The sequence below is a fragment of the Macrobrachium nipponense genome, chromosome 13, assembly GCF_015104395.2.
Source record: "Macrobrachium nipponense isolate FS-2020 chromosome 13, ASM1510439v2, whole genome shotgun sequence".
NCBI classification, from domain to species: domain Eukaryota; kingdom Metazoa; phylum Arthropoda; class Malacostraca; order Decapoda; family Palaemonidae; genus Macrobrachium; species Macrobrachium nipponense.
In genome coordinates, this window is record NC_087206.1 from 43,301,010 (window position 1) to 43,327,381 (window position 26,372).

The 26,372-nt window shown below is 36.7% G+C and overlaps 1 protein-coding gene and 1 pseudogene across 3 annotated transcripts; one reads left to right on the forward strand and one right to left on the reverse strand.

Moving 5' to 3' along the window:
* The window catches only part of LOC135225764 (uncharacterized), an 86,242-nt pseudogene that overhangs the window by 37,263 nt on the left and 22,607 nt on the right, over positions 1–26,372 (forward strand).
* Positions 14,371–21,157, reverse strand: LOC135225762 (uncharacterized). 3 transcript variants are annotated; one of them, XM_064265211.1, is made up of 4 exons: positions 20,896–21,157; positions 19,552–19,685; positions 15,733–16,549; positions 14,371–15,099 (listed from the first exon to the last, which is right to left on the reverse strand). In XM_064265211.1, the coding sequence occupies exons 2-4, from the start codon at positions 19,610–19,612 to the stop codon at positions 14,577–14,579; spliced, it is 1,401 nt and encodes a 466-aa protein (XP_064121281.1). In that variant the 5' UTR covers positions 19,613–19,685; positions 20,896–21,157; the 3' UTR covers positions 14,371–14,576. The 3 variants fall into 3 exon arrangements, with proteins under 3 accessions (XP_064121281.1, XP_064121284.1, XP_064121283.1); XM_064265214.1 differs by lacking the exon at positions 19,552–19,685 and having other exon boundaries at positions 20,892–21,156; XM_064265213.1 differs by lacking the exon at positions 19,552–19,685 and having other exon boundaries at positions 20,896–21,152.

The window sequence follows — 26,372 nt, forward strand, 5'->3', positions numbered from 1 at the left end:
TTTTTACCAGTCATATATGCGTATATATATATATATATATATCTATATAATATATATATATATATAATATATATATATATATACACAAATATATATATATATATATATATATATATATGTATGTATAACTGAATTACAAAAGTTTGGAACGTGTCTGCTAAGTAAAGGACGTTGAGTCGAAAGAACTTGCAGCTACTCCAGTGTTTCACTTTCCTTCGGGGCTTACACCTTTATATATATATATATATATTATATATATATATATTATATGTATGTATATATATGTATCCATATATATATATATATATATAATATATATATATATATATATATATATAAAGGCGATCTAAAGGTGGAACTGAACAGCAAGGCTATGGAAGGAAGTAAGATGGAAGCAAAATAAAAGGTTGAATGTGTTGCAGATCGGAATCGACCTCCTCGTGGTTCCTAGAGTTAACAAGAGGGAGAGAGAAAGAGGTTTGATTGTTGGAAATGCGGTGCAAGGCAAGGGTCAATATTTACTTATATTCATGGAAAAGAGTAAATGAGAGGTAGAGTTCGTTAGATCGTATATTAGTTCAAATAATAAAGAAAAGGCAATTGATGCATGTCATGGCGAGAAGAGGGGTGACTGGAGGTACATGAGATCATTACTTTGCTGAAGCGAAAGTTAATATAGATGGAAATCCAGGCTAGAAAGGAAGGGTTGAAAACACATAGCAATAATGGCAGTCAAGAACAATAAGCTTGGTAACTAGGAAGTACAGAAAGCATATTGAGAGAAAATAGATGAAAGTGGGCTACATTGATAAAGATAAAGAAGTTGAAATTGTGAAAACTTTAGAATTCCAGGAGTCTTCGTGGTTTTAGGATGGTGAGAATAGTAAATAAGGACAGTGAATGGCAAGATGATGAAATGGGAATTTTGTAAATAAAGAAAAATCTTTTTTGAGGAGCAGTTGCTAGGCAATAGGGAAAAGTATGTACATGATGCTGGAAAGCCAACAAGGAATCTGTGAAGAAAATAACATAAAAGAAGAAGCACATTCATGAATAAAAGGGCGGGATGAAGTGAGTATGGTCTTCATGAAGAAGAAGTTGTCTCACAAGAAGTAAATGCAGAGAGAAATGTTAATGAACAACTGGATTTCAGAATGAACAACGCAATTAGAAAGAAACTTTATCAAGAGAATATAGTTATTAGCAGTCAGTCAAGTTGGTATTTTGAGAATGTGTTGAATGTTGAAACTAAAATGGAAGCATAATTAAATAATGTAAAAATGGAAAGACCCCAGGGGTTGATGGGATTACACGTGAGATGTTGTGGTACAGAGGCGAAAGTGTGATTCAGCGGCTGACCAGGGTGTGTAAGGTGTGTCCGGTTGAGGGCAAGGTTCAAGGGAAATAGTGAAGGGTATTAACTGTACCTTTGTATAAGGGTAAAGGTGACAGAATAGTCCATAAGAATGAAAAGGGTATACTTGAACTAAGTATACCAGAAAAGGTGTGTGAAAGGATTTCTATTGAGAAGATAAGCCAGACACCAGATAGGTCGATTTGGTAAAATAATTGTGGGTTTGGACATTGAAACGGTTTGAGAATCAAGTATTTATAGTAACAAAAGATATGTGAGAAGTTTGAAAGTTAAGAGAAAAGATGTATACCGTATACATGGACCTAGACAAAGATTCTGATAGATGCACAGGATGGAAAAGTAAAGTTATGAGGCCAAATTAAAACCTGGAAGAGGTAGCAATAACTGTGGATATGAAAGGTAGGAGAATGCGATTGCCAGATTCGTACAGGTATTTGGGAGTGAATTTTTCGAATAATAAAAGGATGAAAGAGGAGCTAAACCGCCTGTGTCCTTGGATAGATGTTGAGTGGGGATGAAAAAGGCGGAAGCTTTCAAGATGAATTATTTCAGTAGCGGGTGTGGCGTATGAACAACAGAGAGAGAGAGAGAGAGAGAGAGAGAGAGAGAGAGAGATGGAGTTATGAAGGAGGGTTAGCACAGGGGAAAGGATGAATCAGAGTATTCTAAGATGGTTTGATCATGTAGAATGAATGGAGAATGATATGACGGTGAAAATGATATACATTTCAGAGGTGTCAGGATGGAAGATATGAAAACCCAAAAATTATTGGACAGATGGTGTAAAAGATATATATATATATATATATATATATATATATATATATATATATATATATATATATATATGTGTGTGTGTATATATATGTGTGTGTGTGTGTGTGGTGTGTGTACTAATATTATGTATTGAAGAGAAATGGAACTAACTTTACTTAATTGCCATGTAGAGCTCTGATTATCAGCAAACCAAACGAGCAAAATCAGAGGAAATAAGCGTAATGGAGACATATTTATTTACCTATAACTCATTTGTGTCCCACCTTTTCTGGTTCTTTGTCACCACTGATATTTGCTAACACCAGAATAACCGTAAAAAAAAAATTTCTAGTATATAGTTCACTATAGTTTAATGACACTCAGTATCAAGTCATAGATAAGATCAGCGTTACAAAAGTTTCCACAAAGAAACAAGTAAAAAATGCGCCGAAGAGTTTTCTGTACAGCGTACAATCACCGTCACTGAAAATAGATCTATCATTCGGTGGTCTTGGTATAATGCTGTGTGAGCCGCGGCCTATGAAAATAACTACGGCCCGGTGGTAGCCTGTCCTATATCGTCGCCAGAAGCACGATTATGGCTAATTTTATCGTTAAATCGTTAAATAGACTAACACCTGCGAAGGCCAGAGGGCTGCAATTTGGTGTACTTGATGATTGGAGGGTGGATGCTCAACATATCAATTTGCAGCTCTCTATCCTCAGTCGTTTCTTTAGGTCTGAGAACTGAGAGATAAAGTGCAGACAGAAAAAGTTCGGACGGACAGACAAAGCTATCACAGTCGTTTTCTTTAACAGAAAACTAAAACATGATGAGTAAAACTGTTATTTTTCTGTGGAATTTTACGATGCTCATCGACAACCAAAACAAAAGGGGAAAAGCGTTCTTGTCTATCCACGCAATGATGCAGACGGGCCCTCACGCCAAACTATTTGAAAACTACCTGGTGTGAAAGTAAGGTTAATTGTGTTTTACAGGGCCAACAAAATGATCTTTTTCTTAGAAATATTGAGGAACATTCAGAACTGCAGTAAATGAAAGACAATAAAAAGAATTACACGAATAATAGTGATCACATTCCAAACACCTAGTCTTAACGGAAAATTTAAGATATTGATAAGATTTCCGAAAAGGTTGCCCTTTCAATTATTAACTGGAGTAAGAAAGGGATCTGGTGTAATATCCTAGGTGCCAAAAGACACGTCCTTATTCATTCTCTTGTACCTTTGACACTTCTATTATTCAGAAGACGCTCAGACTACTTCGTGATCATTCTTATCATTTTGTGAAAAAGCCAATTTCACCCTTACGAACACTCCATGACAGGCTAAACTAGATATAATGTTGGAAATGAATTAACTCTTAAGTTTCCTATAAAAAAGGGGAAGCAGAATAAAATAAAACAAGTAACACATAAAAGGATCTGATTCTTTAAGCGGAGATGGTACCTGACGGGTCCATCAAATATTGATAATTCAATCTCCTCTGAGAATGTCGGAGACTCCAAAGTGGGACTGGGACTAGAATTGTCGATAAAGCAGAAGAGAGAGGAGAAGAGACGAGAAGAGAAGAGAGACGAAAGAGCCCTTCCTAATATTCCCAAGTAAATTGTTCATCTGGTGTAAAAGACTTTTACAGACAGCTTCTCGACACTTTTCAAACTTTTCAAAGATGGAATTTTCTAAGCACTGAAACCGAAAATGTTAACATAATTATTGTGATTTTATAACTATAATATATAACTCATATTAAATAAACAGACATAGAACATTCAAAAACAAAGACAAGAATATATATATATATATATATATATATATATATATATATATATATATATATATATATATAAAGAGTTGTTCAAAATCCTTTAGAGGGAGTTTGGAATACTTATTCAGATTACATATCAGGACTTAATCATGAGATAGGAGGCGGGAAGTGGACAAGGTTTTTAAATACTATTCTTTTTATTTCATCAGCATCATATGCTTTATTGTAGAATCAGTTTTGAAACTGAGAAGTTATTACTCGACACTTAAATACGCCCACCTTGAAGATGACCCTCTTAGCACTTCTGACAGGACACCATGGAAGGGAAAGGATACACTACTCATACATGTGGACAACAATTCATTGTCAATTTCCTTATCAGTAACTATGCAGCGCAGACTGTCAGTATGCACTTTAACCTTCTCTTTCTACACTTCTGACTGAAATTCAGTTGTCAATAGTTATCTCTTTCAGACCTCCCAATTTAACTTTCGTACCTATGACTGAAAGTGGGAGCTTGGGCCTATATTAATACTGCCACAACTCCTTAGGTTTCAGTGTCTTGATGACAGTTTGAAAGATAGTTTGTTGAAGACACTTATTTCAAATTGTCCTCAAAATATCCCAACTCTTTTTCGTTAAACCTCCTACTGACTGCCGATGCTTTTATTCTGTAGAATCTTCCCTCTTGTGATTTGCACAACAACGATCTGACGAACATTATGAAAGAGTTGCGAATTTTCTTTACAGTTTCTGAGTTTTGTTAGAGAGGATCTTGGTTATGAGGAGACCTTCAGTTTATTCTGTCTCATAAATCTGAATTAAAACATGAAAAACTATGTGAGATCTGAACACCGAATTCTACTTTTGCCCTTACTTATGAGAAATACTCAAATGACAAGTGTTGTCCTGTAGCCTTCCAGCTGCTTTTACTTTTTGTAACCAGTTCTGAAGCTAAAGGAACTTATGTAGCTCACTAACCTATTTCCCTCGATTGCTGTAGAGCAAATATACTTTCGTTACATCCACTCTCTCCCGTTTCAAGTTTTGCTATTTTCAAAGTTATAAAGCACTCTTTGTAGAGGTGTTACGATCCTCCTCATTAGGAATCTTCGGAACAACCGGAATTAGTCTCTCCGACCAACAATATTTTTAAAAAGTTTACAAAAACAACTTTTCTACTTGTACCCTGGGTGATGACATAACAGTTATTTCTTCCCATGATACAATAACTTTTTTAAGCCTTGATTTCTTTCGATTACTTCCGGACTATTTCGATGAAATAACTCAGTTTCGCTTCATATGAAATATTTGCTTTTCTCAGCCATTTCACTTTGCAGACCACATTAGGTGCTCAAGTTCTTAAGTTACACAAATCTTTGTTCCACTGCTTTGCCATTACCTTCAGCTGAATTGTCGTCGTTTCAGGAGCGTTTTCCAAATTATTACAACGGCATTTTTATAATTAAAAAACTCGTTTATTACATGTCACCTGATAATTTGATTGTGAACATGCAAAATGTAATTTTTCCTTTATGAAAATGTGATCGGCACAGAGTCATTCCCTGAGAATCCGTTATCCTATTCTGTTCTCATAAGTCAGCTCTCTCTCTCTCTCTCTCTCTCTCTCTCTCTCTCTCTCTCTCTCTCTCTCTCTCTCTCTCTTTCTCTGGAGCTGCAGGGAACGTTTTGTTTTTCCTAATGTTTCGGAAAATATCCTATAGGAAATATACCTAGACTGTGCGTCATTGAAAGATGATCTCGATTATCTCTATGACTTAAATATCTTTCAACAAACAAAACATTACTTCTTTCCATACTTTTGTTTCTAACTGTGTTCCAAATGTCTCTCTTCTGTATCAGCAGCTATCAGCTGCTTTCTTCCCGTGCATATGCTTGCATGGTGTTGCCTGTGCTTCAGTTCTGTACCTGTAAATATCTTTACAAAGTTGACTCCTAGCTCCGTTTCATCTTTAGCGAGCACAGTTTCACGTAGTTTCCTGTTGTTATTGCTCATCTTTTTTTTGAATCTAATTATTACGTTTCCGGATAGCAATTTTCATGCTGAAATCCTAAAACTGAAATGCCTGATACTCAGCGGAATCTTTAGAACACTCACATAACATCAGCCACAGTCTAACTGTAAACTGGAATGGTTTATGCTGCGTGTAATTCTTGACCTTTGAGACTAATATCTTCTTTGAATGAAAGATCAATCTCATTCCAGTAGAAATTCTCGCCGACGGAGATAAATCAAAAGTCTTCTTAACTACCAGGAACCACATTCGCCAAATTCTGGATCTCTTAACCGACTGTGGCCTAGATCCATCTCACTTCATCGCCTAAGAATGACGAAAAGTAACTTGTAGTCTTTTTTTTTTTTCCTCTGTGTAGTTTTTGTAAACACGTCAATAATGCTAAGATTTTCTCATATTTTATTTTGTGCATTCATTTTAATCCCTGGATTTTTCAAATAAACCTAATCCTGAATATGACTTCCAGGATAGCGAAATATTCAGAGAAAATCTAACCTTAAACCACCTGAAATTCATTTCGGAGTTCATAATTTTCGACCACTTAATAGTTCGTGATTTTCGAGACAGGTTATCGTGTTCAATAGATTATGTCTTGTCACCTTTTGTTATCAAGTGAATTCAAAGGCAAGCAAAAGTTACAGTACTTTCAGATTTCAGGACAGTTTTGCTCTAAGAAACATTTACTCATTTCCTGAAGATATTTTGTGAAATTAGGTTTAATCTTATTTGTATTTGAACGCTATTATCTCTTGTTTGCGAAAAAATTGCATTCTCACAGCATTTGTTGGTAAGACACTGCTACCTGCAGCTAAAAGAATAAACTGATCTTTATGTTTTTCCCTTTTTTAGTATATTAATTGTTCCATGTAAAAGGCTATGGAATTCAAATAACAGTGGTCATGGTTGCAGAAGTAGTAGTATCGCTAATCAGAAGTAACTTACTGTCTTTTTCAGAATTCAAAGAAAATTAATAATGGCAATAAGAACGGCACTAGGAATGCTATTTATAAGACAAAAACTACGGCTTTTTATAGCTAACTGTAGACACGGACTAGGTAGCGAGATGGGCCCGGCTGAAACTGCATACTTGACGAGTAACATGTTTTTTTCTTCCTCCAAGCTCGTACTGATCAGTCTGTCTTTACTTTGTCACGGCCTTCGGCTTAGGTGTTACGAACAATAGATGGATAATTTTACACACTTGCGCGAAGTGGAGGCTTTTCGGCTTTCAAAAAGTGAAGAACTCCAACTCCATCCTTAGTCACTTTCCCACACTTCCATAAGTCTCAGCTCAATAACACTGACTTAACCTTCCCCGAGGGTATGGTGCTTACACAACCAGCTCCCCCACTTCGCCAAAACCCTTTTATTATGATGATTTAGCGCCATTGTCACGCACGCTATCGTATCGACGTTCATCAACGACCATGAGCGTGATTAAGAGATTCAGGTGAAAACGTCGTTAACACCAGATACATCGCACGTTATTTCTTACCCAATTCTGCGCATGATAATTCAGAATTGGAGGATCATGTCAAATGAAGGGTTTTCTCACTTGATTACGTCCTTTTACAGAGATTTATATGTTATATTCCTTTATCTTATTCTTCCAATGAACTTTATGTTTATCCTCAAGTATAAAAACGTTATCTTTGTTACATCATTCCATTTTGAACCGTGAAATTTCTTTTTGTTGTTTTCGTTGTTGGAAACATGAACTTAATATACATACAGATACTCCAAAATTAGTTTTATAAAAGAAATGTATTTGCTTACAGAAAGTTACTGGACTGACATTACTGGAAAGGCGTCTGCTGCTTCCATCGGGTGACCTATTTATGTTACCTGTTGCACACTGATGTTCTTCTGCCGATGGTGACGCAACTCCTATTGATTGCTGTACTAGATGAAATCTCGTTTTGAAATTTACATCGTTCATTTTCTATTTTTTAAGTGATTGCCTCCGACTGATTATCATTTTAACGGAATCCGCATCTGCTTTGATCTAGGTCAATGCTGAGGGTTATGGTCTTATCTGGATCTGGATAAGTGAAATCCTCCCTGTGAAGCCTGAACGAATATCATTTGAATATTTGGGAGAATTTGCGCTTATAAAAGGCCTTTTTTAAAAGAATTCTAGCGCAAGAAGACCTTTATGAACCACATATTCCTGAAAAATTGTTTTAATCAACATATAATGGGATGTTCATATAATTCTGTAAAGTGAAACCAACCCCAGCCCCGATCCCCCCCCCCCCCCCCCCCACCCCCTCCACCCAAGTGACCTCAGTACAACCGAATCCATCGTAGATTTGGCGTTTATTCCGGATACTCAATGTAGAATTGTTATTGAAATTTTGATCCCCGTTAAATATCGTGCATCAAAACCAGAAAATATGACTGTGTAAGAAAAGAAATTTGGAGAATCATTTCTGACCTAATAAACAGCCCTTATTATTAATAGAAAATGTTGTTGTTGCTGAAGGTGGTATTATATTGGAGGCGAGCAAATATTTGCAGTCATCAATTTCCAGGGAGACGCCCCATGATGGAATTTCCTTTATATCGAGAGAGGTTAACTGGCCCACCGATAAGGTCATAGGTGACCCTGAGATCAGCATGGCGGCAACATAGAACATCCAGCCAATGACAACAATATCCAGTTGCTGTGACGAATGACAGACGAAAAAAGGACCTGTTCTGACTGACCTAGTACAGCATCCTACCTGACCGTGATGTTGACAGGTACCTCACCAGGGGTTGAAGGAGGGCATCTTTTACCTTGTACCCGTTTCCAGAAAAGTTAAGTATATCTTAGTTTTGCCAGACCACTAAGCTGATTAGCAGCTCTCCAAGGCTGGTCTGAAGGATTAGACATCTTTTCACGTGGCTAGGATCCAGTTGGTTACCTCTCAACGGGACCTACAGCTTATTGTGGCATCCGAACCACATTATATCGAGAAATAAATTTCTAACCACCAGAAATAAATTCACCCAATTCCACGTTGGGAGAGCGGGGAATTGAACTCGCGCTTACCGAATCGGTAGGCGAGCACGTAACCCATTTCCAGAGGTTCTGGATTTTGGTCAACCTTCCACAACATGTTAATTATACAAACAAAATATTTTTTCACTCAAGTTGGAGGAAAATTTTAATTAATAATAAACCAAGTTGACCTAAAAAAGGACCTGATCAGAATAACAAGTCGTGTCTTCTTGAGTCCTCTTTGGAAGTATTCTATCATTTCGTCACTGATCTCAGTAAGGTTTTGCTCCACATTGCCTTTATCACCAATATGATCTCCAATGTGAGAGTAAGGCGCCATGGTTTGGCCATAAGACATTAGAATCCGACACGGAATCTGTAGTCTTTTCTAGTTATTTTGAAAGAAAAACTGGAAAGATGGTATAGAATATTGTGATCAGTTCACTTAACGGATGTTTCCCTTCAAGTGACCAAAGGGTTTTAACCCGGTATGTATCCCCCTTTGCAGCGTGTTTAGTACAAGGGATGACCGTAAAAACATAAACAAAATACTGTAACTGTCAACTGTCCTAAAGATAATGACTCCAAAGAAATATAAGTCGTAGATAACGAACCCCGAACTTTGCCGGGAGTCACTATCTAGGAAAGATCCCATTTAACAATGAGCAGACTGGCAGGTCTCGCGCACAACAGCCAATTTCAGCAAATGTGGATATCGTGACAGCGCGGCCCAACTCAAGTTCTAAAGAGCAGCAAGGTCTGTGCACGGAGCAGGTGGGTCATCTTTCCCACGTGACTGGGCTGAGGAAGGACTGGGAGCACCTGAACATTCAGCTACCTAAAAAAATTCACTATTAATCCACGTCATTTTTTAAGTATAACTTATCTGAATGAGGAAAGTGAATCGGAAGAGGATTTTCGGAAGACTGAAGAAAGCCAAAAGAATGGAAGTATTCAAGATGAAAATGCTTTTATCTGCTGTAAATTGTTTAGTTAATAATACTATTGTTGTAATGGAGCAGATATTGAAAACCAGTCAAGGCTCACCCCTCCCTTGTCCATGAACATATAATAACATTAAGCACATAATCAGGTCTGATCATTCTCAATAAGCATTAAGATTCTTTCACGTTTTCCATTGCCATAATATCAAGTTTACTTGCTGCTCTACCACATCATTGGAATAACCAATAAGAGCAGTGATAGTCATGAAAACGCAAAGAGCCTGATTAAAAAGGCGATGTTAAGAAGAGTCGATGGCATTATTGATCTCGGTTTTGCAAGGAAGAGAAATCGAAAGAAGAAGAAGATAAGAGCAAGATTCATCCCAAAAAGAGGCAATAAAGGCACAAACTAGATTAGGGAAGGTTTTGTATGTCTATTAAGGTCTGGCTACTTACAAACGGAGATTTGCCTCACACAGACACCAGCATCATAAATTACAATTTAAGCATTTCATGGAAGTCTCTGAAAGTTACTGTGTCCGGATGTAGTAAAAGGTAAAAATGTTCACTTGGCTATTCAATATTTATGCATATGAATACATACATATTTGTACAAATATATATATATATATATATATATATATATATATATATATATATATATATATATATATATATATAGACAAAATCCACGTAGGAGAATGAAACAATGATTGGTGCTAGGCCTTTCGACTTACTTTCCTTCGCTTAGCAATCAGACTGTTAAGTAAAGGACAATAAGTCGAAAGGCCTAGCACCACTCCATTGTTTCATTTTCCTTCGTGAATTTTATCATTTTTTATATATCCATCACATTCCATAGTTTTCGTGATTCAGTTACATATATATATATATATATATATATATATATATATATATATATATATATATATATATATATATATATATGTGTGTGTCTGTGTGTGTGTGCGCGTGTGTGTGTGTGCGCGCGTGTGTGTGTGTGTGTATAAATGTATACATATACTAAAATATTTTACCGATTGAAGATGCACTGAGCCTCTGTGCAAAACTTTTCTCGAGAATATACCATGGATTTTATGATGATTTTTATGGACCTTGCTGGTTACTGGTAAGCTAATATATCTATCTATCTATCTATCTATCTATCTATATATATATATATATAATATATATAATATATATATATATAAATATATATATATATATATATATATATATATATATATATATCTATCAACATTACTTTGTTGTGTATGCATGAAAGTAAAAGAAAACCGCTTGCCGTTACATTTCACTGTTATTGCATGTTATGTTGAAAAACCCTTGCATTTCTGTTTCCTAAGCCCTGGGTCAACTGGACAAATAAAGAACGAGTGATTTAACGCTGGTTTTGTTTCAGAATTTTGAAGGTAGCGCAAATTTACGTACGGTTGTTTCTCATTAGAAAAAATAAGTAAATGAAATTTGTCGTAGTAAAAGATGTCTTCGATAAAAAAAAAACGATGAGACAAGGATGAAGATCGTGTTCACAAAACAAGCTTTTGTTTTCTTTAAAAATCCAAAATGATGCTACAATAGTTTGCTACGATTGTGTTAGTCCAATTATGAAATAAGAAATGAAAAAGCAAGATTTGTTTTTGTAATGGTACAAAGGATGTCCTTAGCGAAAGATATGGAAGTGCGCCAGAGATTTTCAATATTATTTACTATTTCAAATTCTACATCTCGGCTAAGATAATCACTCCAGCTTTCTTATATGTAGGTTATCATTTTTATTAACGTTTTCTTAATACAAAAGCATGCTAATTTTGAGCTGTTTCATCATATAGTCTTTTGAAGACTAGACATGACAGCAGTATTGGAGATAAATTGTAAAAAGGAAAGTTGAAAAAATTTTTCCCATTTTTCCTTTCAGGTTTAAAATTCGAACTTTGTACTTGTCTGCACCGATGAATAAATTCCAAGACAATCGCTTTAAGAAAAATCAAAAGGAAATCTGCTTCAGATCTGAAGGTAAGTAAAGCCAACCCTTCACCGGCGGAAAGCTCTACGTCACTGCGCAGCAAAGGTCACGTTTTCTGTCCGCGGTGCGCAGACCTTGTTATTCTTACGATCTTGGTCAGAGTGGCAAGGTAAATCAAATAACACCAAACCGAGACGAAAAGGCACAGGTCGACACTGATCGCACGCGTGCGCAAAAGGTGACATTTTGGAAGAGTCACATTCCTTTAGCATTAGTCAATTATTGTAACTTATATGTGTTAGATGAGGTAGAAGTTCTTCGTTGAGGAAGATTGTTACTTGTATGATTTCCATGCTGTTTGGTGAGAATTGAGTTTTGTGTAAAGGCACAAGGGAATAGATCAGCAAGTAAATGATAAGGATATTAATCAATTCTATTGAACTGTGTTTCTCTGCAACTTAATCTGGTATATTTCAATCTGTAGGAATTAAATCTTTGCGTAATCTGGCAAACAGCTGACAATGGCGACACTAGTATCAGACCATGTAGGGCATGCCTAAATAACGTGTTCATTTCATAATTACAAGGAGTTTTACACCTCTTTCCTTTTTATCACTACTTCTGGACCAAAAGTCATTAAAAATACTTACTTGTTATGTAGAGTAGCAATGATCAAATGACCAGTGGAATTGTTCTGCTATTTCTTATCAAAGTTGTTGCTTCTGCTTGAAGACGCGCATGTCACGTCTTGGTGAGAGTAAGTTACGTTCACTATGGCAGAAAACAGTTCTGTGACGTCCTCTGCAACCAAATTACGAGAATCTCTTTCTCACGGAAGGCCCCTCACTCAGCAGATTCCTCTCCTCCTCGGGCAGACAGGTGAGAGCAATACCTGAGAGCTGGTCACGAGAGAGAGACGCGTCTACGAGTCAGAAACCGACATACACTGACGGTGTGTCAACAGCAGAGCTAATTCACTGGAGGGTTAAATACCTCATGGGTACGAGGGTCATCTCTCCTGTGGGGGTAGGGGGCCTAGGAAAGGGTTCAGGGATGGCAGGGGAGCTAGACAGCATTAAGGATGTAACTGTGGAACGCTTAATAGGCTGCATCCTTAATTTAAGTATTCATAAGGTCACTGTTGGCCATATTGCCAATGCGCACGAAGACAGATTGACCCACAGCTTTTGTTCTCGTCGATGTCTCATGGAAAACAACACAAACATATTTTGCTGAGGTTCTCGTCGCTGTCACTTTGACATCAACTGTTTGAAAGTGACCTCCGGTGAAGAATCTCCATTCTGAAATAAACCTCTGGATTTTGTACCCAGGATGTTTACCTCCGAATCTATTTCTTCTAATTTCAGTCTCAAGAAACTTGATCAGTTTTCAACCACACAGCTTTCTTTTACCGTTTGGTTTTCTTCACTTTTAGTGCATTGTAAATACATGAAATGCTGTACGAATTTATTGAAATTGGGGACCGTAGCAATTATCAATTTCTAAAGATATAAAAAGATTGTTCGGAAGGTATAGGGTTTAAAGCAAAAATGATCTGAGTTCTGCTTCAGTTTCTTGCTTTAATTATTTATATTCCTTTTTCCTACCAATATATTTATTCACTGAGCTTTTAGTTGCTACTTAATTCCTAGTTTTATTAATAAACAGATGTATCTATTTATTTGTTTATTTATATATAAATTTGGTACACTTGCTTATTGAAGAATGCTCCGCTCAGAGGTCAAAAAGAATTTCATAACATTCTCCAAAGAATATAAACTTCTCCAAATGACATTTTATTTCACTATTAATTTGAAATGCTGTAAGCAGTTTACGTAAAAATCATATTACAAAAACCTTGTCTTATGTCCTAGAAGGCTTCTATATAACTATAATAAAACATAATAAAACCTCCCTAATCCAACTCATGTGTTCCAATAACGATAAATTAATATTACTCTCTTGACTTTCTAAAGCCCAATATTGATCATCCAAATCGAGAAGTCTAGAGTTCATTGCGACTATCAAAAATAAATAGATCATCCAGATCTTTTGATGACCCTACACATAAAATCAAAGCTTTTGTTTTTATAAAAAAAGTAATTGATTCTCTCCTTCTTTCGCTTCCTCTCTTATATTGGAGAACATGTTCAACATTACTACTGATATGATGAGAGATGTATGTTAATATGCATTCGGATTCATCACCGCACAGAACAAGCGCGGTTGGTGGTTGATTGAGGTTAAGCCAGCTTTGCACCACCGTGGACCCCTGTCCAAAGTAGGCCTGTGTACATGATAAGGTATCTGTGAGGGTAGTCAGATCTTTTTTTGATGAACTCCAGGAGAAATTTCAATGGCCTCCTAACGAATTATGAGACCAAATACATCAAATTAGTGGTTGCTGGTATACTCGAGGAGAGCTCAAGAGCGTGTGAATAAGACCAGATTTTTAGCATCTGAAAGGCAAGGAAATAAAAAGGAAATTTATATTAGTGGATACGCTATTTCCAGTTTATTGTTCTCAGCATGCTTCCTGAAATAAATTTGAAGTTATTTTCGGTTAACAATTGGCTTGAAATACAATCAAATTTAAGGGGGTCAGTGCTGGGGAGAATTTTCTCAAAGAAATATATGAGTCCGATACGGGGTTGGGGGGCGGGAGGGAAGGACTTTCATCAAGTCAGAGAAATCAATATTGATGTATCACAATACATTCTCGCCATTTCCGATGATGTCATCAAAGAGAGAAAGGAAACGCGATGTCAAATCGGGATTCTTTTTGAACTTGAGGAGAAAAACCTCCTTCTCTTTCTCACTCATCGGAGAACCGACAGACTCTCCGTCGGGGTCCTGGGAAGCACTGCAGCTGGAGAGTCCTTCGGATGCTGTAAGCAAGTCGTTGGTGTAGAACTCATCTGGGATGTCCTCGCTTTCACTGAGGATGGCCGGCAAAAAAGCCATTGCCCAAAATAGGCCATAAAGACGTTTGCTTTCGTACTCATCAGCAAGTTCACCTCTGGTGAAAGGCATGGCTAATCCCCCAGAATCCATGACACTCTTGAAGGATTCATAGTAGACATCCAAGTAGTAATCGAGGTTCGATTTCCTCTCGTGCCCCGTTAGGCTGATGCAAAACAGCAACTGTATGTCAGCTGCGAGAGAAGCGAAGCGAAGAAGTTGCAGATCAACCAACATTGCCTCAATGGGGTTTCCTTGGTCGTCATACCTGTGGTCAAAGGGGAATCATATGAGAGCATTCTATTCACCATGATGATCGCAGTCATTTAAAGCAAAATCTTCTCTTCGTCAATGCAAACTCAACAACTGATTTAAGGTGAAGGAACTTCTTCATCCACTCGTATGGTTTGCCATAATACTATGTACGTCGTAAAATTTGCTATAAAAAAAGAAAAAAGAAACTCCTCAGACCACGGGAGATTACACTTAATATTAAAAACTTAATGGAAAGTATTTACTTTCGACTTGGCATTTACTTAAAACAAAGAAACAGTAAGCCATGAAAGCACAAATAATAGAATTAGAGGTCTAATAGTAATTGTTCTTCGACTTTATAAGGTATTGTTGCATATATATATATATGTGTGTGTGTGTGTGTGTGTGTGTGGGTGTGTCTGTGTGTGTGTGTGTGTAAGATAAATACCCTTGAATTTCAAAATACTTTTATTTGTGCTCTTATGGTTCACTTTTTCTTTTAATAAAAAGCAGAAGGTCCTTCTGAGAATCTTCGTTTTATCCTAATTGAAAACTGTTAACGTTAAGAGACATAATTCAAGTAAAATTAAAGAACTTCCAGATTACTTCATGAAAGCTAGGACTAATATAAACAATGATTTACTACCTGAAAAGAATATTGTTATTCCAGCAGTCGCCATGGCAAATGACAGCAAATTTCGTGTTGTTGTCTAATTGCCTCATCCATGTCTCGTAAGCGTGCGGCATGAGATCCGTTAACCACTGAATGGCCTTCTGGTAACCTTCAAACTCCTTCAGAGCAATAATTGTTTCCTGCATATGCTTATCCAACAGACCTGCAGCCATTTTTTGAACATCCTCAGTTACATCAAAGCAATCCTTATTCAGATATGGAAATTTGACATCAAGTTGCTCATAGCCACCTCTACTCTGAAGCAACAAAGATGCAGCATGTAATCTGGCCATTTCCTGGAGCACTAGAGTGGTGTGGGCCTTGTCTAATGGGGCTTTGCGCTCACGAGTTTGAAATCCACGAATTCTCAAGTCTTCTAAATAAATAACCTGATCTCCAGGCTCACATATAGCATAGTAACATTCTGGAACTCTCAGACGCTGGAGGCCACGAGAAATCAGTTCCTCGCCCAAGAGAGGGACGATTTCTTCATAGACTCTGCATTCTTTCACGAAGGCGTAATCGATGCTCTCGCTGAAAGTCTTGGTTGATTGGGGGGCCCCAAGCTTAGCAATGAAAGAAGTGGAATATTCGTTGCCATCCAGTTGGTACTTTATATCAACGCTAGTCACAACTGAGACATAATTATCACCTTTAGCTGTAAAATTCTTGACGGTCCATGAGACAATACGAGCACCAGAGCCCTTAGCCTTGTGTAAAGCAACATTTATATTGTCTTCTGTAATCAGCTTCTTCGTCACTGATCCGTGAGTTTGCTGGGAGTTACCCACTGTAAAAGAACATTATGAAAATCAATTTTTCTACAAGAGAAAAAATATTTTTCTAATTCAGAAGCAAATATAACAGTTTTAAGCTGTTAAACAAGAACTCTGTTTATGTTAGTATTTCACAAATGTAGTTTTACAGTACATTGTATTCTGTTAGATATAATAAATCTTGAATCATAGAAACTTAACTCATTTTAATTTTAATAGCTTTCTGAACAACAAACGAGTTTTACAGATAAAATGAACGCATAAGTGTAACCTTAAAAATTTAGAGGACTTCACTTTTGGAATGTGTTGAAAAAGGAAAGAGTGGAGAGTATACCTGTCAAGGAAATCGAGGGGAAGAGAGAGAGAGAGAGAGAGAGAGAGAGAGAGAGAGAGAGAGAGAGAGAGAGACTCACTCGTGCAATAGGAGGGTGATGAGAAGGGAGAGAGTAGCCCTAGAAAGGATTCGGATGACAAGAAACAGAAAACTTAGAAGTTCCTGTTTACTAATGTTATGGCACACAAGAACTAACTATCTGACCCCCTATAAAGAAACAAGGCGTGATCCAACCTTCAGCTTACGCGTGCAAGATTTTCCTCTCATGCATAAGCTGTAAACATTATATTCCTAACTTAACGTGAAGTGGTCTTCGTAATTAATACTCATACTTAATACTACTTATACTAACAACAAGGATCAAGTAAAAAGGACACAAATTAAACACATTCATATACTCTCAGTTATAAGTGGAAATACAAAATAATCGAACAGAAACAGACACTAAATCAGTACACCAAATAAATTAAAATGTGCTGAAATCTACAGTCAAATGGAGCCTTGTTTCACCAACAAAAAGTTAAATAAATAAGCTATATTTTATCAGAAATAAATGTTCTGTGCTGTTTAACATGAACATCATTTTTTTTACATTTGCATTCTAATAAGTAAATGATAAATATCCTATTCTGAAATTCCTATAATTTTAACTCAACGCGAAACGCCTTTTGCCTGACTGACTTTTTAGGTTCTCCATAGGGCTTTCCTAACACCCCCCCCCCCCCCCATCCAACAACAATAATAACGACAACAACAAAGTAGTTTGTAGGGTTACTCCCAAAGTAAGTGATAAAATACCTTACGTTTTGATTTGTCAGTAAGCTTCCAGCCACAATTCAATGACAGAGTAGTACGATTACCTAGTAGCATTTTCATCGGAATTTTGCCAAGATCGATAGTAAATGAAAATTCAGTGCTCTTCATTCTAATTTGGAATTTAGCTTACATGACTCTTTTCGTTAAATTCACTCTTTTTTTTCCATGAATAAATAGAAAAGAGACATAAAATTTGAAATATGTGGAAAAGGATGACATACTTTTGCGTTCGTCTTCATGATAGTGGAATACCAGTAACGCTTACAAAGTAAGTCAGTAAAACTCTGACAAACTTTAGAGAGAGTCATGAAACAGATTTTTTTTATTGATGCTCGCTAGATGAGACGCCTAAAATCTCCCTCCAGCAGCCTGTAAAAGGACCGTTCAGCTGCAGCCTGCTCCAGTTGTGCAGTTCACTAGAAACACTCCCTCCCGGCTGCTTATTCTAAAAGAGAAATTCCTTCTGGGGCATTTTTTGCCATTAATGAAAGAAGTTGGTCATAAGATCGTTGCTTTTATAAGCACCAGGTGTTTGTCTAACAATGAATGCCTGCTCCTGAAAGCAATTCCCTTCTGCATAATTTTGTCGGCTTCATGAACTGGTCTCTTTCAAAATCAAAGACGACGTTCATCTGTGTCTTCTAGTATCCTGAAGGACTTTCCACTTCCATCCAAATAGGTTCTCTAGTCATCCATCGACGCCCAGAAGTTGACCCTGACAACGTAGTATGGGCATGAAATGCCAGCCTCATTTCTCACAGCCATTTCCTTCGTCCGGTCATCTTTGCCCACAAGAAGCTTTACCATGATAAGCTAATTTAGTGCTTCTGATGAAAGAAGAACATTGAAACTTGCTGGTAGGGAAACCATTGTATTTGGACCAAATCACCAATGAAGTGTTGCTCATATCTGCTATTTTCAGGAAACATATAACCAACATGAACTGGGTCACATTCATCTGGCAGACTCATATCATACTAAGAGATCCCTGGGGCAGTGCAAGTAGACGATAGCTAATGGTCTGCAAGTAACACAGTATACATCTATCTTTCAGTGAAATTCGTCATCATATTTATGTATTAAAAAGCAAAGGAGGGGGGGAGCCGGCATTTGTAGTCAGTTCACTTATTATAATGAAAAATATTTTAGAAACAGGCATGTTTTTTTAACACTAATCTCTTTTCCTCTCTCTTCTTTATGGTTAACTGTTCACACTTTAGTGGAGTACCACTAATCGTTCCAACCTTTCAGATGGTTGTGACCACTGTAACAAAAACGCTGTGAAGGCTTTATTCGTTGCTTTCCAATTTAATTCTCCACAGTAGCCGTCCTCATATCTCCCATGATTGGAGTTTTAACAAGGAGACTTCGCCTTTAAGAATCTAATCTTGGAGTGTCTGCTACTAATTTTGGAAACATAGTTAAGTAGGCTTCAACTGAACTACAGTTTTCGTATTATTATTATTATAGTAACTCCACGCTAAGAGTTATTATCATCATCATTATCCACACTTTTAATCTTGAATAATATGTATAATTCAAACTCAGAACTTCGAAATTAGCAACAAGGCTATAACTATGGAAGGGATAGTTGTCGTGTTTTGCGTTTATCAAAAGATCAAAATAAAATTACATTTAACTCCCCAGTCCGAAAAAAAAGTTATGCTTTTACATTTTATCCTACTATAGACGCGGTGCTCTATTGAACTTGTATCGCGAAACTAACGTCTTCAGTAATAGGATTATTTCAGTGGTAATCGGGAGTAATTCCTATTTCTTATGCGGTTTAACCTTGAATAATCGACGCAATTTCAACGTGAGTCTCGAAATGTGATGTGGGAACAAACTTTTCATGACGTCACTCACACTGCTGTTGCACTTCCCGTCCCAGGCTGAAACGAGTGAAATCCTTTGAGCCGCGGACCATCAAACTTTAACCACGGCCTGGTGGTGGCCCGTCCTATAGCGATGCCACACGCACGACCATGGCTAAATTTAACCTTGAATAAAATAAAAATTACTGAGGATAGAGGGCTGCAATTTAATATGCTTGATGACTGGAGAGTTGATGATCCATTTGTAGTACTCTAGCCTCAGCAGTTTATAAGATCAGAGGGTGGACAGAAAAAGTGAAGACTGATAGACAAATGGCCATCTCAATAGTTATCTTTTACAGACAGAATACTAAAAAGTAAAACCCTACATTCCAGCTCGCAAAAAAAAAAAAAAAAAAATAGGATGCTTTTTTTTTTCACGTGTTACAAGGTTACAAGGAGTGACAAGGATTAGCATATCTCAAAGACTTGTTAGTACATCCGAGGAGACAGCGTGTGCTCACTTATCTGTAGGAGCAGGTTTTACTGTGCATTCACAGTCTCCTAATGTTTTTGTCTAGCTAGCTTTCTTTTAAACTCTTCCACACTGTTGCTGTTTACAACTTCTGGTGGCAGTTTATTCCATTTAGTGTCAAATATCTTGTAAGTAAAGAAGTTCCCACAGTGGGATGCGTTGTACCTCTTCGCCTGGATAAGTTTAACAGAAATGCGTGGAGATTCCAATCTATTCAACAGTTTGATCATTATAGATATGTTAACGGTAAAAAAGAAAGAAAAAAAAAAATACCGGTTCCTTCTGCAGGCACTGGCCTTGGGGGTCGAAGCCTCTCAGTGCATTGACTTTCAAGTTATTATTACCGAAATAAACTCCGCGTGGCAGAATCACAGTATACATGAGTCAGGAACATGAATACGGTATTCGTGAAAGGTAAAGACATAAAACCTAATACAAACCTACAAAAATACCTTCCCACTTGCTGTAAGCAGCTCGCATTCGTACTTCATAAAATAGAAAATTTGCAGAAATTAATTGTACGCATTTATGCTTACATAAACACAGACGAGCTAATTTCTCTGATACATAAAACGAATTTGCACTGGAATGTAATTTAACTAAATAAATGGCTGTATATCCATACATACGTATATACACATTAGTTTGCACTTTTGCATGTGTAATTGTGTAGTACGTGTGAGCGAGTGAATGAACATATCTTCGTAAGTTCGTGTAATCGTTAATAGTCAGACCTTACAGTTTTGCTCTGCAAGTTCTAGCATTACAAGTCTGCAATTCACTTCTAGTCATTGTTTTGGACCGACCTTTCATGACAATAGCTACTTAGAAGAATAACAGGATGTCAAACCGCTTACTTACTTCTTCCTGTTTGTAGATTCGCCTCGCAACTTTTCTTCGTAGACTACATACAATTGCACATCTTGTGGTAAAATCGTAGACGCTACTTGTTCTTTCTTTTTGGCAATAAAGACGTCGTCTGCGTTTACTCTCGACGAAAGGCTTGACACAGACTTTGTCGACACAAACGTCCTGAGATGAGACTTGTTTCGTAACTTGCTACGAGCGTGGACTGATGATGATGACTTCAATGTTCAAGCCATCAAAATAGCCACTAAGCAACTCGTTTATCTAGTCCCTCCCTTTGGGAACCATGGAGATAATCAGATGAAACACTTTGTTTATCTCCAAATCGTATATACAAGTATTAATCAAACTGATAATTTCTATTTGCTTAAGAGACAATTATTATTAAAGTCTTGGTGAAATATCTAATGAAAATCGGCAATAACCGCAATCAAAACTTTCAGGAATCCCTTCGTGCTACCCTCTTATTAATGGGAAAAAATATACTGACCAAATGATAAATGTAGCGGCCAAATTTGGATAACAGGTTGAGAGATACAGAGAGAAACTTAAATAAGTTGACTCCTCTTGGGCATAATGATTACGTCGTTATATTCCAAGCATCAAGTGGAACTGTTTAGCATTTATAATCATCGTCATCACTTGTTGCGAATTAATTTATCATTCTGCATGCAAACAAATAATATAGTACAATGTACTGATTAATCCATCGGTGAAATAACCACCTCTTCATGAATTGCGAGAAAATAAAACTTTTCAAATTAACAGCATTCCTTGATGGACGAATAAACATCGTACCTCTGACAAAAGTTATCGATGCCAGGCACCACCACGAAAATAATAGTCAAAGAACTGGCGTTGGTAATCAGCTCCCAGGCCCCAGCCGCACACAATCGTCACCAACACTCCCCCCCACCCCCTTGGTGTAATACCAACTTGTGTGACGATCACGAAAAAAATGAACGATCAGTTTTATAGCATGCGCTCCGGTTTTTATTTATCCACATTTTGAACACCATGATTTATTGCTCAAAATGTTGCCGTTCACTGGGATTTAAAGTTAGTATTTTATTCTACTTCTCTTCTCTGAGAATTTATCTGCATGAATGACTATCTCATCAGTCAGAATACACAGTGAGGGAACCATATTTTTAAGTTGTATTATGGGAGAATCCCGTGCTAGCACAAGGACAGCTCAGCCTAACATTGTCCAACAACCACATGCAAGTCGAAGAACGGACCCAAGGGAGGAAGGCGACTGCCTTAGCAATGAAAATGATCTGGTTATGACCTTCCCACTTGTGGGTTGTGTCAGCGCACTAGTTCAGTCCAGACTTCTATAGGCTAGATAAGTGAATGACATCGCAGGATATCATATTAGAACTGCAATGGCGTTCTCAATCGAATGTGAATTCAAAAGTTAACACATTTCATGGAGGCATCGAAAGAAATAAATGCATATATCGATTTATCAGCAGCAGCAGGTAAACAAACATTATTATTATTATTATTATTATTATTATTATTATTATTATTATTATTATTATTATTATTATTATTATACGACGTAATTCACTAAGTCAATAAGCAGAAGGGGATAAAGCATGTAACCTTTAACCCAGCAGACTTGAGAAGAACTGGAAGGTAACATTCTGAGCTAAAAAATATCTATATATTTGATAGTATTGTCATCATTACAGTAAACATTCAAAGTGATTGTCATTAGCTTATGAGAGGAAGCTTCCACAGAAAAGACTGCTTATTTTTTAAAATACATCGATAAAAAGAAAACAACCGATGACAATACGCTGACAAAGTGATATGTATAATGAACACTACTTTAAGTCTAGAAAACTTGGCAATGATACCTGACATTTCTGTTATTAGCCTTTTGAACGTTCACAACCACAACCTAACCAAGGAATGCAAAGTCTTTGGGTTCTGAATGATGCGACAAAGGTTCATCCTATGTGGATGCTGATAATCTGCAAAGTGAGTACACGCACTATAGCCGCAAGCAACAAGTCTGAAGGTCCACTGACCATGACTGTAATGAATGAGGTGCAGACACAAGAGGAGCTAGTGAAGTTCCCTTTTGAAATTATGCTTTAGCTGGTGCGCTGGTATAATGGAGAGATGCTGTTCTAAAGTGAATAGTCTTGGATCGATGGAGCGAGCATCTTAACATTTTACTGAAAGTGGAAGGCAGAAGAGATTCAGAAGCGAGTACTACGACATTGGGAATGATTAGGGGAAGACCCGGGAAGTTAAGAGAATGCTGTTGGATTTTACTGTTGAGGAGTGAGTCTGGCAACTGGGACATTGAAAAACTGAAAGACACTGAGCGGTAATGGGATTTCAGCAAGGTTTCAGGCGACTTGCTGTGGTCTGTTGGTGACAGAGCCACTGTGTAACTGACCAGGGTTTGTAAAGTTGATATGGTGAGAGGAAGGTTCCACGGGACTTGATGAGAAAAGCGATGATTCTTCTTGCTGAAGCTAAGCTACAGAAATATAACATGGGTATAACATTACTCAATATACATGAAGAGGAAGACAGATAATAGGTGAACATTTATAGTTTCAACAAGGAAGAAGTTTTATGGATTAAGAGGTTGTTAAAATATACACTATATATATATATATATATATATATATATATATATATATATATATACATATATACGTATATATATAATGTATAATATATGATACATATATATATATATATAATATATAATATATATATATATATATATATATATATATATATATATATATCATATGATATATATAGTTATTTTTTAACAACCTCTTAATCCATAAAACTTCTTCCTTGTTGAAACTATAAATGTTCACCTATTATCTGTCTTCCTCTTCATGTATATTGAGTAATGTTATACCCATGTTATATTTCTGTAGCTTAGCTTCAGCAAGAAGAATCATCGCTTTTCTCATCAAGTCCCGTGGAACCTTCCTCTCACCATATCAACTTTACAAACCCTGGTCAGTTACACAGTGGCTCTGTCACCAATATATATATATATATATATATATATATATATATATATATATATATATATATATATATATATATATATTATATATATATATATATATATTATATATATATATATATGTATCATATATTATACATTATATATATACGTATATATGTATATATATATATATATATATATATATATATATACATATATACGTATATATATGTATAATATATGATACATATATATATCATATATATATATATTATATATATATATATATATATATATATATATATATATATATATATATATATATATATATCTTAAAAAAGGTGTGGTAGTGAATTGTTAATCTCAGCTTTTTCCGGCTGGAGACAGAGGTGCTTAGTGACAAGCACTTGGCTCCTCGAAGAATGCTGAAATGAAAAACAGCCAGGAATGATGACCTATGCGATCTGAGGTTGGCGACACCTCAGAGATCACATGCTTGGGGCTGATCTTTGCTAGGCACTTCGCAAGGCGTGTCTGTATGTGTGTTCGTAGCGTACGATGTATGGGCCTTGGTGATAGGTGATGAAAAGAAGAGAGGACACTCTTTGATTGCTTGTGTCATTGTGCAGAACACACCTGGAGGAGGTTTGAGAACGCCCATCATAAGATGGATTCATAGCACCATATAAGAGAATGGGTTCTCTAAGACTAATGACTATTAAAATGGCGTAGTTAATCAGACAGAGAGATTTAATGGGGGTATTTACTTAAACCTGTTGCAAGAGAGGAAAATGACAGTTTAAGGTTTTTTGGGGGTTCAGACTTTATTCATTTAACTCCATTTTAGTGTATTCATTTTGTTCCACGTTAATGTTAGCTAGTTTGGGAAATAAAAAGTATATTTTTGTATCTACGAGGGTTTATTAGCCTAGCCTTCCATTTCAGTTTCAGCCACGGAGATGTAGGCAGTTGCTTGTTAGAAGTTTCTTTCATTTGTCTAAACGAGTATCATTTAGCTCTAAAATCTCCTTTAAGAGTTTGGTGGCAGCGTTAAAAGGTTTTTATAGGCTGTAGGTACGCTTCTGAAGAGACTATAGATAGATTAGGCATATTTTTTGGAAGAATGTTTGTTATTATGTCACGGGCAACTCGCATTATTGCTGAGTTCAGGCATAGATACTCGGGGGTGTGGCTGTGTGGCATATCAAAGTGTTTGCAGGGTATTGTGAATGGATTACATGCATCTGCAATGGGTAAACAAGTTCAGGCTCCAGTTCTATGAAGATGTGAGTGTATAATTTTATATTTCCTCTCCTTTCATTTTTTTTTTCTTTTTTTATTGGTGTTAATTTACTCAAAAGTGTGTTTTTATTTTGATGTCCCTCAAGATTCGGTGGACATTGGTGGTTTTGTGGTAAGATATACGGGGATAATTGGTATTGTGGGTTACGCCCTAGCGCAAGAAAGAGAGAGAGAGAGGCAGGCGTGTGAACTGGTGCTAAGTGAAGCGGTTTTCTCTCTAACTTCTTTTTTTTTTTTTGTCTTCTCCCTGTTTTTTATTTTTATTTTTTATTTTTTTTTGTTCCCGGCACGGCCTTGTATTTCATATTAACACTTGGTGTTTTTTTTCCATTTTATTGGTGGGCTTGCTAGGTGCGGTGCATGTTTATTTTTATCTTTTATTGGTGGATGATTATTATTAATTTTTCTGGATTGGGATTTGTGTGTGCATAAATATATTAATGTTACTGAGGTCAGGGAAGATTGTGAGATATAAGGGCTTTCATAAAGAGAGCAAAATGGCTGACGCAAGTGGTACGCAGACTCTGCTTCACCGGATTACAAATGTTAATGCGTGTGAGAGCCCATTCCGTGGGGTTGTGGACGGAGCTCTTTCACAACCGGTGCAAATTTTTATTGAAGGGGTGAATAATTATTTAAGAGCCAAAGGGATTACAGATGATATAGAGGTGCTCACAGAGGCGAAAGCCTTGTTAGATTTCAATAAGGGTGATCTTTTCTTCCGTTGTCGGAGCTTTCAATATGCAAAATGCCGGTCATGGACCGATTTGCAAGCCTTTTTAAGAGCAGCTTATGGCTCAAAGGAACACGGGGATATGGTGAGAGCTTTAAGAGGGCACAACTAGCCTTATTGAACATAGCTCAAAGCTTTTTGACTCAGTGGGAGAATGGATACAAAAATTGAAAACTTCTAAGTGAGTTAGTGGGGGAAATGACTCACTTGACAATTTACATAAACTGATCCATTTTGCAATGCTATTACACGACGTACCGGACACAATAGTGGACAGTTTTGATGAAAAGATTGAACCTACATCAGACGAAGAATTAATTTATGCCCAAATTCAGAAACATATGTCTAAATGTCCCACTGTAGATAGTACATTTTTTATTGCGACCGGTCCGAGAAATACGGTGCAAAGAGAGACAGAATTTTCTTCTCCCCGTTTGT

Bases quoted from the DNA above. Each gene is read 5' to 3' on its own strand.
- LOC135225762 (XM_064265211.1), bottom strand. From the start codon at position 19,612: ATGGTCCGCGGCTCAAAGGATTTCACTCGTTTCAGCCTGGGACGGGAA. The intron at 16,550-19,551 runs GTGAGTGACGTC...GTTCTTTTACAG, and splicing joins ACGGGAAGTGCAACAGCAGT to TGGGTAACTCCCAGCAAACT. The intron at 15,100-15,732 runs GTAGTAAATCAT...CTTTGACCACAG, and splicing joins AATAACAATATTCTTTTCAG to GTATGACGACCAAGGAAACC.